This window comes from Lampetra planeri, chromosome 43 (assembly GCF_965212315.1).
Source record: "Lampetra planeri chromosome 43, kcLamPlan1.2.h2, whole genome shotgun sequence".
Lineage (NCBI taxonomy): Eukaryota > Metazoa > Chordata > Hyperoartia > Petromyzontiformes > Petromyzontidae > Lampetra > Lampetra planeri.
Window position 1 is genome coordinate 3076189 of NC_136149.1, and position 13589 is coordinate 3089777.

At 50.9% G+C, this 13589-nt stretch overlaps 1 protein-coding gene across 1 annotated transcript in view; it reads right to left on the bottom strand.

Moving 5' to 3' along the window:
- The window catches only part of LOC144732593 (ragulator complex protein LAMTOR4-like), a 68171-nt gene that overhangs the window by 16171 nt on the left and 38411 nt on the right, over positions 1 to 13589 (bottom strand). Inside the window, exons 2-3 of the mRNA XM_078614056.1 lie at positions 9673 to 9753; positions 4256 to 4373 (exon numbers count right to left, since the gene is read on the bottom strand). Coding sequence (XP_078470182.1) covers positions 4256 to 4373; positions 9673 to 9753 — 199 coding nt within the window. The remainder of the gene's footprint in view (positions 1 to 4255; positions 4374 to 9672; positions 9754 to 13589) is intronic.

Here is a 13589-nt window from a genome sequence, read left to right on the forward strand (position 1 = left end):
GTGGTCAAACCCAGATAGCCGCGCTCGGAGTCTATCGCCGCGATGTCTCCTTCGTATTTGTGGATCGGGGCATTGCGTCGTTACACGTTGAACGGTCTGCTCTCGATGACCACAGTCGCACCGCTGCTACTGGAGAGTTGAACCGTCGATGAACCGGGGCGATAGACCGATTGGGGGTCCGAGTGCAAAAAAACCAACTCCGCGCCGCCCGACTTACGCACGAGCCGTGGGACAGTCCCTGCCACTCCTGCAAACCATCAGCAGAGGGTGCCCCAGGAATTCTGGGAGGATTAGCGGCCGCCCCGAGCTCGACTGGGGAGGTTTAAACAACGCCACAAATCTGAAGCAGCTGCACCCACGTCCCTCCGTCGCTCCCACTTTGGATGATTACGCCTCTCTCTCTCTCGCTTTGGCTCTCTCTTCCCTCTCTCTACACTGCTAATCCTGCTTCTTCCTTCGCACGGCTCCGCTTTGGAATCCCCCCCCCCCACCTCTCCCCCCCCCCCAAGCTGTTATAATGATAATGATAACTTTGCTCAAATCGAGAAATGTACAAGTTCACGTCGATTTACACCTTGAGGTGTTTGCTGCTGACCGCTTGGAGTTTTGGGAATTTTTTTATGGGCTTGTGCTCGGCAACTTTGATTCACAAAAATTGTATAATGTAAAACAAATCATTATTTTGATTAAGTGCCCTTGACGTCGCTTTACCCGCGATAGCAAAGTAATCGGTGAAGACGTTTACTTTTAAGGATGGCTTCAAAAACACCAGTGCGTGATGCCATCACGGTGACGTCTTGTGACAAAGGCGGAACCACCTGATCCCAAGGTAGCGCTGTTGGCAGCGCATATGGAGAGCCTGATGTTGGATGCCAGCGGTGTCCAGGTCTCTAATCTCGATTGACAAAGGGCTGTACGTGATTCATTATAATTATACGGGATCATTACTGGCCTGCACTATGTGTAGTCCCCAGACATCACAAAAGAGATACTCAAATCACATTGGTAAATATATATACAGTTATATAATTATGGAATGACTTCAAATAGAATTTCGAGAGCCCGCACTGGTGGTCACATCAAAGCGAGGACTAAAATGCGAATGCTGTTGCCATTAACAAAACATTTGAAGTCCAAACGAGTCTCTCACTGCTCAAACAGCGGGACGCCCCCTCTCATCTCCAACCGTGGCTCCGATCCAACAGCGGCAATTCCACATTCCCATGGCAGGGGCAAGTCTCTCCATAGCACAGATGAAAAAAAAACCTGTATAACCACGCAAGGGCTTTGAGAAAAACAGAACTACATACGGGGTGTTTCCAGTTTATCAGTTTTGCTTTTCAAGAATTCGTGCTGTTTGGGGTGTGAGCGGTGGTGCAGTGGTTCGCGCACTGGGTGACGAGATCGATTCCCGGTCACGTGGAAGGGAACATCGCCGGCGAGTGATGGCTGAACAACGCAGAAGATTTGATCCGGGTGTGATCTTCCACGGAGCTGCTCATGGGCCCACCCTAAATCGCATATACTGCACAAACCATGCGGTTACCCTACTGCACACATGGAAAATTAAAAACGCTCCAATGTGTGATTGTGGTCATCCAGAACAGACCACGCAGCGTATGACGACGCAATGCCCCGATTCACAAACACGAAGGAGACATCACAGCGATACGCTACTCCGCTGCTTCTGACACAGTTGTCTGGCTTGACCACCTAAATGTGAAATTGTAGTCCCTTAGCTCCGCATCTACATCAGCAGCCGTACAAAATAAGAAGACTGAACATGTCCTGCGTGCACCCCCCCCCCCCCCGCCGCCCCGCCAAATCGCAATGACCAGCATGGTGCAGTATGATCAAACTGCACTCATGGATCAACACAGTCGTTATCCAGCAGTGGATTTGACAAATCGACTGTACAGGAGGTGCTGTTTAGAACTGAGAAGAACAATAGAACAGTTTGGGAGAATGGCAAAAGTCAAAGACCGGTTCATCCGTTCAAGTATTTTCGGCCGTTCAGACATCGCAACCTCGTGCGGCCCTTCTGGAAATCCATCGCAGTGGCGTTGCCTACCCAGCATGCCGCAGGGGCCCGCGAGTCGGGCCACGAAGAGGTGGGGAGGCGGGCAATGGGAGGAGAACCCCATTTCATTCCTCGCCCCAGGGCCCATGAAAACCACGCTAGGCCACTGACTCATCGTCAGGCCGATATCAATGAAGAACGGCGCTCCGGTTCGAGGCTGGAGGTGTTGCCGGTGTTGTGGGGGGGGGGGGTTGTGGCTTGCAGGGCCCACGCTGGCGCAGTCCGGGTCCCCGAGTCCCAATCCGATCCGTCCGTCCGTCCCCATCTCGTGACGCTAACGTATTTATTCCGATAATCCGATGAACCGTGTCGTGCGTACATGTGTTACGCATTTTCCCAGAATTTAGAAGATTTCCGGAAGCCGATGAGCGGGGAGCCAGAGTGAGGTTTTTTTTTCTTTTTTTCTCCGCAAACGTCTCGTAAGGAGACCGCCGGCAGGACGGTCAGCCGGCGAAAACGACGGGAGACGGAGCGGAGGAATCGTCGGCCGCGGGCAAACCTGCCCCCCCCCCCCCCGTGGCGATCGCAGCCTCTGCTGGGGCTAGCCAGACGCAGGTTCATCTAAGGCGTCGGTTCGATTGATGCGCCGGGGGACACGCGAACGGCGCTCCCTTTAGGCGAAATAAAAGAGGTCCATTGTTTGGCAATTCAGAAGGAAGTTCTGCCGTGTCATCTGTTTGAGGGGCATTCCCTGACACAAGGTGGCGACGCCGCTAGCTGCGAAAGTTATCCGAACGGATACGTCTTCGTTTCGGTAAGAACGCGATGCAGACGGCGCAGTTTAAAACGAGGACGAAGAAACCCAGACTCGAGCTCCAGCCGAAGAGCCGCCTCTCTCGTTCCGTATAAATTCCAGCCCGCACACAGGCGTCGATTCTCGGGGCGCGTCCGCAACCGAGCAGACAGCTCGCCCGCCAAAGCCGAGTCGCCGGCGTGAGGGACGTCACTGCGACGACGAAATCTCAAGAGCCGTTTTGGTTGCTCACCCGATGGCCCGTGGCGCGGACGAGGATTCACAGACTCTCGCGGAGTCGCAACAACGCGGCGAGGAGAGAGTGGCGGGGTGGGGGGGGCCCTTTGCAGTGGCAGATCCAACGTGGGGGGGGGGGGCGGGGGGGAAAGTGTCAATGCCCACCATGCCCCCACGCCAGTTGACACCCTGACTAGCAATGGCCACGCTTTTGCGTGGGATACACGGCTCGGGGTGGAGGGTGAGTGACGGGGGGTGGGGTGGAGAGTGACGTCAGCGCGATGCACGAGCCCGGCTCAACGTCACCGCACAGATGTGCTCGGTGACGTCACCCGCGTGCCAGCCAGCCAGCCAGCAAAACTTATTTCTAATGGAGTATGACACTTACCGGAGGTAATATGTTTTTATTATTATTGAAGGGGGCCCTATTTAAAGATACTGACATTTTGGGACCCGCTCCGTGGCGGCCGTTGCTGTTTGATTCAACAATTCACTCCGATTGTTGCTCTAAATTCGTGGTTCTTTATCTTAACCCGGGGTGCACGCTGCACCCCATGGGGGAACGAGACGTGGCCAGGTTTGTTAAATCATCGAAAGCACAAACGAATCACGGGCACGTAAGCAAACAACTACTTTGCGTTATCAAACCCCTATGTGTTTATTAACCTTTAACATTTTTAATTTACGATTGAGAAACAAAGGGGCGCAAGGCTGCAGTAAAGGTGAAGAACCACTGCCCCAAATCATGTCGGTGATAGTGGAGAAGCACTGGCTGACAGCAGTTGTGACCTAACCCGATTGTCACTTCCTGCAATTTCACTTCATTTTTCATGGAGTGTGGGTTCGGAGCATTAAGCTGAACATTCACGGGTTGCAAATTATTATTCGGTTATTTTATTTATATATATAAAATTGTAATTATAATGTCATTCGTCGTTATCAAACTCGTTTGTAAAACTGATACAATGATTTTTTTTTTTATGTCTATGTACTTCCATAAAGATATAGTAGCAAACAGGATAATAGCCGTATTTCATGAACTGCATCCACCCAAACCACGGCAGCTCGAGAGAGCCCCTCGAGAGCGAGGGTATTTTGGCCTACTCTTCCAAAACTGGCCAGACGTCTTTGGGGAGAGCTGGCGGTACCCACACTCTGCCCCCACCGCCTGCGACCGACCAGCGGTGGAGTAGTAGCTCACTCACCAGACAGTCTCTTGAAGCAGGGTTCGGCCTTGTCCTCGATGGTCAGCGTCACGGCCAAGCGGAGCATCGCCACGAGCACCTTCCCCGCGCGCTCCGCGTTTTCCAGCTCGCCGCCCGACTGCGAACGCACGCGCGCAAAAAAGCACAAAGCAAAAGATCCCCCAGGAAGCCTACGTGGCCTGTTGGGGGAAAGGGCTTCAAGGCAGAGGTCGCAACCGGGTACCCGATACCCGTACCCTACCCGATACCCGTACCCAGCCGGGTACGGGTACGGGTAGCCGTTTGCGACCCTGGTGCGGCCGGGTACGGATACGGGTAGGCCGTGAGTCACTGGTGAGTAGCCGTTTGTCACTCATTTCGGGTAGGGTACGGGTAGGGAACGGCTACCCGTACCCGGCCGGGTATGGGTACGGGTACCCATTTGCGACCCTGGTGCGGCCGGGTACGGGTACGGGTAAGAAATCAAAACCCGTTTGCGACCTCTGCTTCAAGGCGAGCGAGCGCCTACGAAGGCCGGCACGGCGCACGAGCGAGCTTAGTGTACGCAATGCCCTTTTGACGACCTCGCACGTCCCTCGTAAACCGATGCAGCCCAAAGAACCGCGGTTTTCTTCCATTCAACGGTAGCTACACATGGAAGTGTTCCACCTTCTACGAGCCCCACTAATGGCCGTAGCACCTTCAGCGTGATCGTCGCCGCCAAAGTTGGCGGGCCGTCCGGGCAACGACGGTCGCCGCACCGCTTCTGCAGGCCGTCTGGAACGCTCTTCTTTTCCGATGATAGGAAGCCACTGGAACTGTGCGCTTTTAGATAATCTCGACTGAAAACTCATTTCTTTAGGAGTGTTTTTTGTGCTCGGTTTTGTTGTTCTTCCCCCGCCCCCCCCCCGCACCTCCGATTAGCGCGGTCGGCTTACGCACAGGCGCGAAAGACGTTCAACGTGCACATGCAGATAATCGCGGTGCCATCTAGCGGCGGGAGAGCTGGACCCGTTGAAGAGACTCCGGGAGTAGCTCCGTGGCATCGTCCCCCAGGGCCGATTCCATGACGTGAACGACGCGACACTCCGACGGCCGTAGAGTTTTTTTTTTAAGAAGCGACGCTCGTTTGCTCATTTCCCGAGTCTTACCGGCACGGCCAAAGTTAAAAACGATCAAGTCCAGATTACATTTCAGGCGTCTGTCTGTACGCGTAGGGAAACTCGAAACTGGAACTGAAAGGTAATTAAAAACACAATTAAGCAACTGGGCACCCCAGCAGTGGTCATTTCCGTGACATTTCCACCACGAATGGTTCCTTTGGGTGGCCAAGCAGAAGGATTTGTGTGCTTTTTTTCTCTCTTTCAAAATTAGCCGCTTGCCCGTCGTGAATCAAGGCCAGAGAACGCATTCATCCTCCATCTCCTTAAGAACCCACGCATCTCCCTCCTCCTCCTCCTTCCCTCCGCGTCTCTCCGCTCTGCACACTCCCAAGCCGGTTCCATTATCCGTCCACGTCCGTCCTTCGGTCGCCGCCGTAATCCTATTAACTCTCCACCGAGAATCCACCACTCGCATTCCTGCTTTTGAATAACTTATTGCCGTTGGAAACGCACGCAACACAAAGACAAAGATCCCCCGTATATCCTCAACAGACTCCTGGGGGAAAGTGCTGTTAGTGAGCACCTATTGGGGATGGTGTGGGCCCTAACCACGCTCCCCCCCCCGCCCCCCCTCCCCAGTGGTGATGTTTACGCACCGCACCAGGTACTCATTTGAGGCGAGAACCCAGGACTGCTTGGTCACTGGTGCTGGCCGCGAGCAGGGATCGAACTCGGGTCTTCGCGGGTCCGTAAGCGCGGTGCGGTAACTGCCGCGCTGCCGCTCCCCGCACTTCGGGCTGCCCCTGCACCCCACGCGCACTACGGACAGCGGCCTTTGTGGGAGGCTTTTTGTGTCGGGTCGTGAAAATTCTCGCTCAGACAATGCAACAAAAGGCCTCGCCGGTAATTCACGTTATTATGATTTCATAAAATCAACGTGGCCCCGCTGAGATTCTTTTCCCACAGGGGTCATTTCTAGTTCACGACCCGACGTGGATTATTTACCAATTTGTCCGTTATTTGCTTTACGAACGCGAACCAGAGAACCGAGTTTGATCTGTTGCTGAGTGGAACCAAAACCGGTCCGAGGCACTCCCATCACCCCCCTTCACCAAACCACCATGACCAGCATGGTGGAATATGGTCAAACGAGCCCCCATGACAGTGTGGTTGAGGTACTGCGTGTAGTTCTGCGCAGCACACTGTGTATATTAAAATGTACGGCCGCCATCGAACAAAGACGGAGGTTACCGCATCGCGCCGCGCTTTCGTATGCGCTTCTGCGGCCGTCTGGAACGCTCTTCCCTCCGATATTCGGACGCCACTTGAGCTATGCACTTTTAAATCTAGATTGAAAACTAATTTCTTTAGGACCACTTGTTGTGATTTCGTTTGTTGTCCTTCCCCCGCAGCTTCGATTGGCAGGGTTGTCTACGTACGGTGTGAAAAAAGTTCAACACACAAATATGTATAATCAGAATGACCCGGTAATGCTTCGTGTGCACTGTGCGATGACAACATTGCTTTACCACTGCAACCCAGCTTTTATGGTGCACAGTAGCATGGCACACGTGGCTTTCAGGGGCCTCTCCAATGACAGCGTCACAAATACATCGTGGCATCAGCTGGCAGAGTGAGCAGCTCACAAATGGAAGGTTGCAAGTTCATACCGTGGTTGTGGGGTGGGGGTTGACTCGAACCATAACCCCCTCCGGGGTCGATAAAATGACGACCCCTTTGCGACGAAGCAACAACGGCAGTCGTCCAATAGAGCGACGCGGCCTCCTGTCTCGGTAATGTGGAATTCGCGCCACTGGCTCAGGGCTGCAAACATGACGCGCGTTTGAGCATCAAATCGCCGTGACGCGTTTTTCGTCTCGATTCTGAGCCAACGGCAGTGGCGTCGCTAGGGGGGAGCGTGCGGACCGCACCGGGTGACATCACCAGAGGGGGTGACACCAAGACGACTGTCTATAACAATTTTTGTGCGGTGTTTCAGCAGAAATTAATTCTGTTTTTTTTATAAAATATCCCTGGAGTTAATTATAACATTTTTTTTTTCGTAAGCCCAGCTTACACGTACTGTATCAATACGCCTGCAAGGCTAAAACTCGATGCGAATTTACTTTTTGAACCTTCTAATGCACTCCGGCCAGAGCCGTCATTGTTACCCAACTACAGTGACGCTTCGAGTCACGTGGGTTTGTCTGCACGCGCCACAAGCACGCGCTGTTGTGTTCATCGCTGCTGGTGTCTCTATCGTCGCTGGTTTTGTCAAATTTTCTGGTGTTTTAGCTGCAATATTGTGGTAATTAGTATTTGTGAACCCATATCAATAACTTTTTTGAGAAATAAGGAGTAATTAAAGGAAATATTGTAATTTAAAGGTGTAATTTTAATTTTGCTAGGTGTTTACGTCACTACTATTGCCATTACGTTCAGTGATATACGGGATTTACGAGTAACATTAGTACAAAGAACATTCTTCTTGGTTCTTTCGGTAAAGTCACGTAGAAGGGAAATAATATAATAATAAAAATAAAACATAATACAATTTTTTTTTTATTATATGTTTCATTTTTTATTATTTTAATAAAATAAAAATGTTTATTATTTCAATAAAATAAAAATTTTCTTGTGTTTTATTTTTATTATTTCTACGTGACTTTACCGAAATAACCAAGAAGATGAATCCCTGCAGTCACGAAAGCTTTAAAACAAAGAACATTACTAAGGATTTTGTGTGGTGTGGTACGGGCGGAGGTCCATGAGGGGTGACACCACGAGTTACCGCACTGACCACGTCGTGAATTTGCAGGCGACCCCTCGGAATACATGGCGCTTCAAAAAGATGTGAACACTTCCGAGAATTTGCAACGACACCACAAGAGATGTGCCTCCGGGCTCTGGAGACCACCTAGAGAAGATACCAGGCCACGCGTTGACAACGATGGCGAACACGTGGAGACTCATATTCTTGGTTCTTTCGGTAAAGTCACGTAGAAGGGAAATAATAAAATAATACAAATAAAATTCTCACGACGTTTCGATTGCAACACAAGCAATCATCGTCAGGTGTGAAAACCACAGCAAGAACATTTGTGGTTTTCACACCTGATGATGATTGCTTGTGTTGCAATCAAAACGTCGTGAGAATTTTATTGTTTTATTTTATTATTTCCCTTCTACGTGACTTTACCGAAAGAACCAAGAATATGGATCCCTGCAGTCACGAAGCTTTAAATCGAAATTGAAGTGGAGACTCATTGACTTTTTGAAGCTATTAACATTACATTTGTTATCACGTTACCATCTATTATCTATTCTTTTTCCATTAAAAACCTGTACAGCGGCGTGCTCCGGCGAAACGAAAACGTGGTGAATGAATTAAGTGCAGCTCCACACACGCCTCACTTTGTACTCCGCAGTCGGGAACTTTCCAACTATTTGCACATCTGTTCTTCGTGGTCTCGCTTGAACCAAACCCAAATTTGACCACCAACCCCGGTTAGTTGGACTGGGAGTGAAGTTTTTTTTTTAATCAGGATTCGGCAAAGTAAGCTCGGCACTGAGATAAAAATGAGGGAAACAAAAAAAAACCCACCGACGTTAAGAGAAATTCGGAGAGGTCCGTTTAGCAATTCATGAAAGAACAGGGGGTCACCGTTGATGCTGCTGTTGTTAAAGCGACAAAGAATAAAACGGAACTGTTGCAGGAACAGCTGACGCGAGACGAGCGATGAAGCCGACGCCAGAGTGGAGACCGAGGGAGGGAAGGGAAGAGAAGACGCGGCAGTAGCAGCAGCAGCAGCGAGGCAACATCACAGATTTCGGAGCTCACGACTGGACAGGAACTGAAAAGGGAGGATTGCCGGAGAATGGGGGGGGTGGCGAAGGAGTTTTTTGCCCAGTGGCGGGAAGTTACCGGCCGACAACAACGACAGCAAGGGGGCAAGGGCACCTGCAGACGCGTGTGCGTGTGTGTATGTGTGTGTAGTCGCCCTCCAACAACAACGGAGGGCGGAGGAGCGACGCTCACAACAACGAGCGGAGCACTGGGTGGCTAAAGCACAGCAAGTTGGCACAGTAGGGGGCACAGGTGGTGCATCAGCCAGTCATCTCGGTCATCTCGGTCGGTCGACCCGTGGCACCTGCTGGGTCTGCCCTGTGAACTCCTGCCAGCGGGCGTTCGACACTTCACGTGGCAGCCTCAAGGTGCACTTGGCCTGGCACAAGCGTCGTGGTGACGTCACCGCCACTTAGTGACGAATGGCGGTTGTTGTGTGTGTATGTGTGTGTGCGTGTCAGCGGTGCGGCGTCGGAGCAAATACGCACGGCAAGGACCCCGTCGTCGGACATGACGAGGTATCCCAGCTGGTCGGGGATCTTCTCCAGGCCCTGGGTGAGCGTGTTCGCCTGCACGGGGGGGGCAAGAGAAGCGCGACAACAAATTAACTCGACGACGTTCGAACAAACAAGAGAGACAGAGAGCTGGCACAGCGCGGAGAGTTCAAGCATTTTCTTTTTTATCTTTTCCCATTCCGATGAGGTACGCGCGCGTCATCGGAATGGAACCGCAAGGAAAACTTAAGTAAGATAACTTCATGAGAACCGAGGCTCCCACAAGGCCATGCGGGAGGGAGCGTGGCACGGTTTGGCGTCAGCTCTCGTAGAGTGCGGTCGTGTCGCTACAGTTATCCGCGGTGAGTACAATGTCTTAAAAAGCAACAGCGCTACGCTTCTCGAAATAAAATGAACGCTGAACTGCTTGCGAGTTCTGACATTCAACAGTGAACGGGACCTGCACCCTACGACTTGCAGTTGTCTCGAAATGGGAAAGGGTCTTTATGACCCTTGAGCTACACCCATTTCAAACCTTTTAAAACAGTCTGCCTCAGCAGCAGACCATGCTTTCCCACCTGATGATGGACGCTTGTGTTGCGCCCGAAACGTCGTGATTTATTTTATTTTATACCTAAGTGACTTTACCGAAAGAACCAAAGAGTATGGATTCCTGCAGTCACATGATGGAAAGGGTTAAGTTGAGAGAATTAATCGACACGCGGTCGCACGCACGCGGTGCTTAGCCGTGCGACGGAACGAACCCGGAGTTCCGAGTTCGATTCCATAGCTAATGTCCGCGGCACTCGATATGAGAACCAGTTCTGAGCGCCGCCCCCTCACTCGTCACCGACCGGCGTGGTGAAGTATGGTCAAAAAAATTATCCCATGACTGACATGTGCAGAGGCCGTCATGCACTGGTGGAGTGAGAATGTCTGGAATGTTTACGGATAATTTTTCTACGTATCATTTTTAACCTTGAAACTTAAACAATAGACAGGAGGTATGTTTTGAGTCGCTCAGATCGGCTGGGACAGAATCATTTTATCCCAGAGAATGGCCCCAGAATATCACACCACAGAACCCATTTGGATTGATCCAGCTCAGAGACTTCACCAATTATTTGTACGCCACGCGACAGAACGAGGCGGTTCAAGTGGTCAGTGGACTGTAACTGTAAACTCGGCGGCCCGGGTTTGATTTCCCGGCTGTGGCTAACGTGAGCGGCGAGTGACATACAGTAGAACCTCGGAGATCGAATGCACCAGAACTCGAACAAATCGGTGTTCGAACGATGTTTCCGAACATTTTTTTCCCCGGAAACCGAACGAAATTCGGAGGTCGAACGGCCAATCGCGACTTGAAAGAACCTGTACGGCTGAGACGCGTATGGGCAGCGTGCATGACGCTTGCCCAGACAAAGGTTTTACCGGGTGAGAGGCTCAGTTAACACGTAGCTCTCACCCAGTGCAGACCCGCAAGACATCGTTCCTTAACTTTTTCGTTAATTTCCTTTATTTTAGTGTTTTTAGGTGTTTATCCATACACAATGTCTCCATTTATTTATTATGCTTCTTTTTTTTTTTACGATTTTATGCATGTAATTACTTGTAAACTTCGTGTAAAAATGCTTTATAATGAGAGCTTTCTTGTGTCTGCAACCAATTCATGTCATTTACATTCATTCTTATGGGGAAAATGAATTCGGTGTTCGAACAAATCGGTGTTCGAATGGCCTTCTGGAACGAATTCAGTTCCATCTTCGGGGTACCACTGTATCGATGGGTTGCCCGTCTCGAAAGCCGCTCCGACCAGCATGGAAAAGGGTTCGGCGAAACAACCTGCTCACAAGGCACGGGGGGGGGGGGGGGGTTTCATCCACCAGTGGATTCGCAAAGAGCTGTAGGCTAGCATTCATTATTTAATCAAGATCTGGTCGCGGTCTGGATAATGATGCCGACTGAAACGCCTGTAGCAATTATAATAATTAATAAATCTCTCAATATTCGAAGAGCTGAGTACCTGGTAGACAACTCTCATCAGATGAGCAGATGTGCAATGATATTTTCCGAAGTAATTATTCAAGACAAAGTGGTACATTCCGTTCCGTGCAAGCTGAGTCTGGAAATTCCATCTCCCGACAGCGCAACTGGAATATAATTGCAAGAAAAGTAATTTTTTTTTTAAGATTTGAAGAAAATAAAAAATGTATTATTATTATATCTTCAACATCTTTTCCATGACCTCAATCACTGCAGGCAAAGGAACAGAGAAGCCTATTAAAATCATTAGGGACTTGGTGAAAACGTGAGCTCAGAGGCGTAATTATCGCGGCGGATGAGACTTCAAAGCGACGCGCGGCCAAGCCAGGCGGTGTGCAGGTGACGGCAAGCCCAGGTGAGGAGGAGTGTGGTGGGGGCGAGGTGACCTGCCGATACGAGGGTCCGCGTGAGACTTTTCCCAGAGACCACATCGCCGGCACTGCCGACTCCGCTACGCCACACGGGGACGCCGGGCCGTTTCCAACGCTGGCTCGAAGGCTCCGGCTCATCGCCCGTGATCGCCGCGGGCTGCGATTTGCAAGCTCGTCTCCCATTGCGGTGCGTCTCCGGGCGTCGGGGGAAGTGATCGCAGGGCCAGGTGCGACGTTCGCAAAGCGGCGCGGAATCGTCGACGTGCGCAAGCATCGGGAATAAATGAAATCGAAAAACCCTGAACTGTGCTCGAGACGAGAGTCTTTCTTACGTCCACTTCGTTTGAGTTATTCACACGCCGCCTGAAGACACAGTGTGTATTTAACTTAGTGAGGAATTGTGGCTAGATGAGTAGTACTTCTGGGTGAATTGTCCTCCAACTTTGGTTGACATCATTCCAAACGACCCATTCAGTGAATCTTAATTTCATCCACCTTAATTAGAAAAAAACCTCCATCACTTACGGGTTGATAGGCAGCGGACAGACTGGCTCCTGCCACGTGAATGTGGAATTTCCACCACCTGGCTCAGAAGTAAGGCACGCTAATGCCCGGGTTGAGCCTGGAGAAGATGATTCATTTCTGCAACGGCTTTCAAGTGACAGTTCATAGATGTGTGACACTTTGACTGCTCATTGGGCAATGTGTACTTAAATGTTTAAATTTGTCTTTACTCATCGCTAAATCGGATTTGAAAATACCTTTGGTGGGTCATACATCAACACACGCCTCAGCATTAATGAATGGAAAAGGCAACTAAAATCAGGTGCCTATCAGCCAATGCGGAAAAGAAGCCCCTTGCAGTGGCTGAGCGCAATAAAATGTTGCCGGGCAGTGGTGGCTCTACACGTGGCCTGTTGGTGGATCACTGCACGAATGTTGTTGAAACTCCCTTCCCGTGGGCCTCAAAGAGACGCCGTACCCTGGCTCGCCCAGAAGGCGGTACAGCAAGTGTGGACTCCCATCTGTTCCGTCTGCATGGGATAGCGTGTTTCCCCCTCGCATGCGCAGGTTTTCTCCGGGTGTTCTGGTTTCCTCCGACATGTAAACACTCATTAATTGGTTGAAAACATCTTCGTGTATAGAGGAGAGCAGAGCTTGGGCAATTGTTGGTCGCGCCGGTGGCTCACCGGCAGGCTGATGCCTTCCCGCTCACCCCTGGTCCCTCCTTGCGTCGTCGACAGCGAGCAAATGCTGTGCGGTGCGTTACGAGTTGAAATCGTTGTTTATCATTAATTACACATCGTAATTATTAAACCATTAAAACGACAAACGCCGTTCCCATGCCAAATATATCTCACCCCGCTCCCGTGCCTGCTGAGCACGGCTAAGATGCTCACGGCGTTGGAGGACTGCCGCTGGCGGTGCCGAAGTCAGACTCAGAAATACGTATTCATACTGGAGGAATCCGATGAGCTATAAAGCTCGTTTTCACAG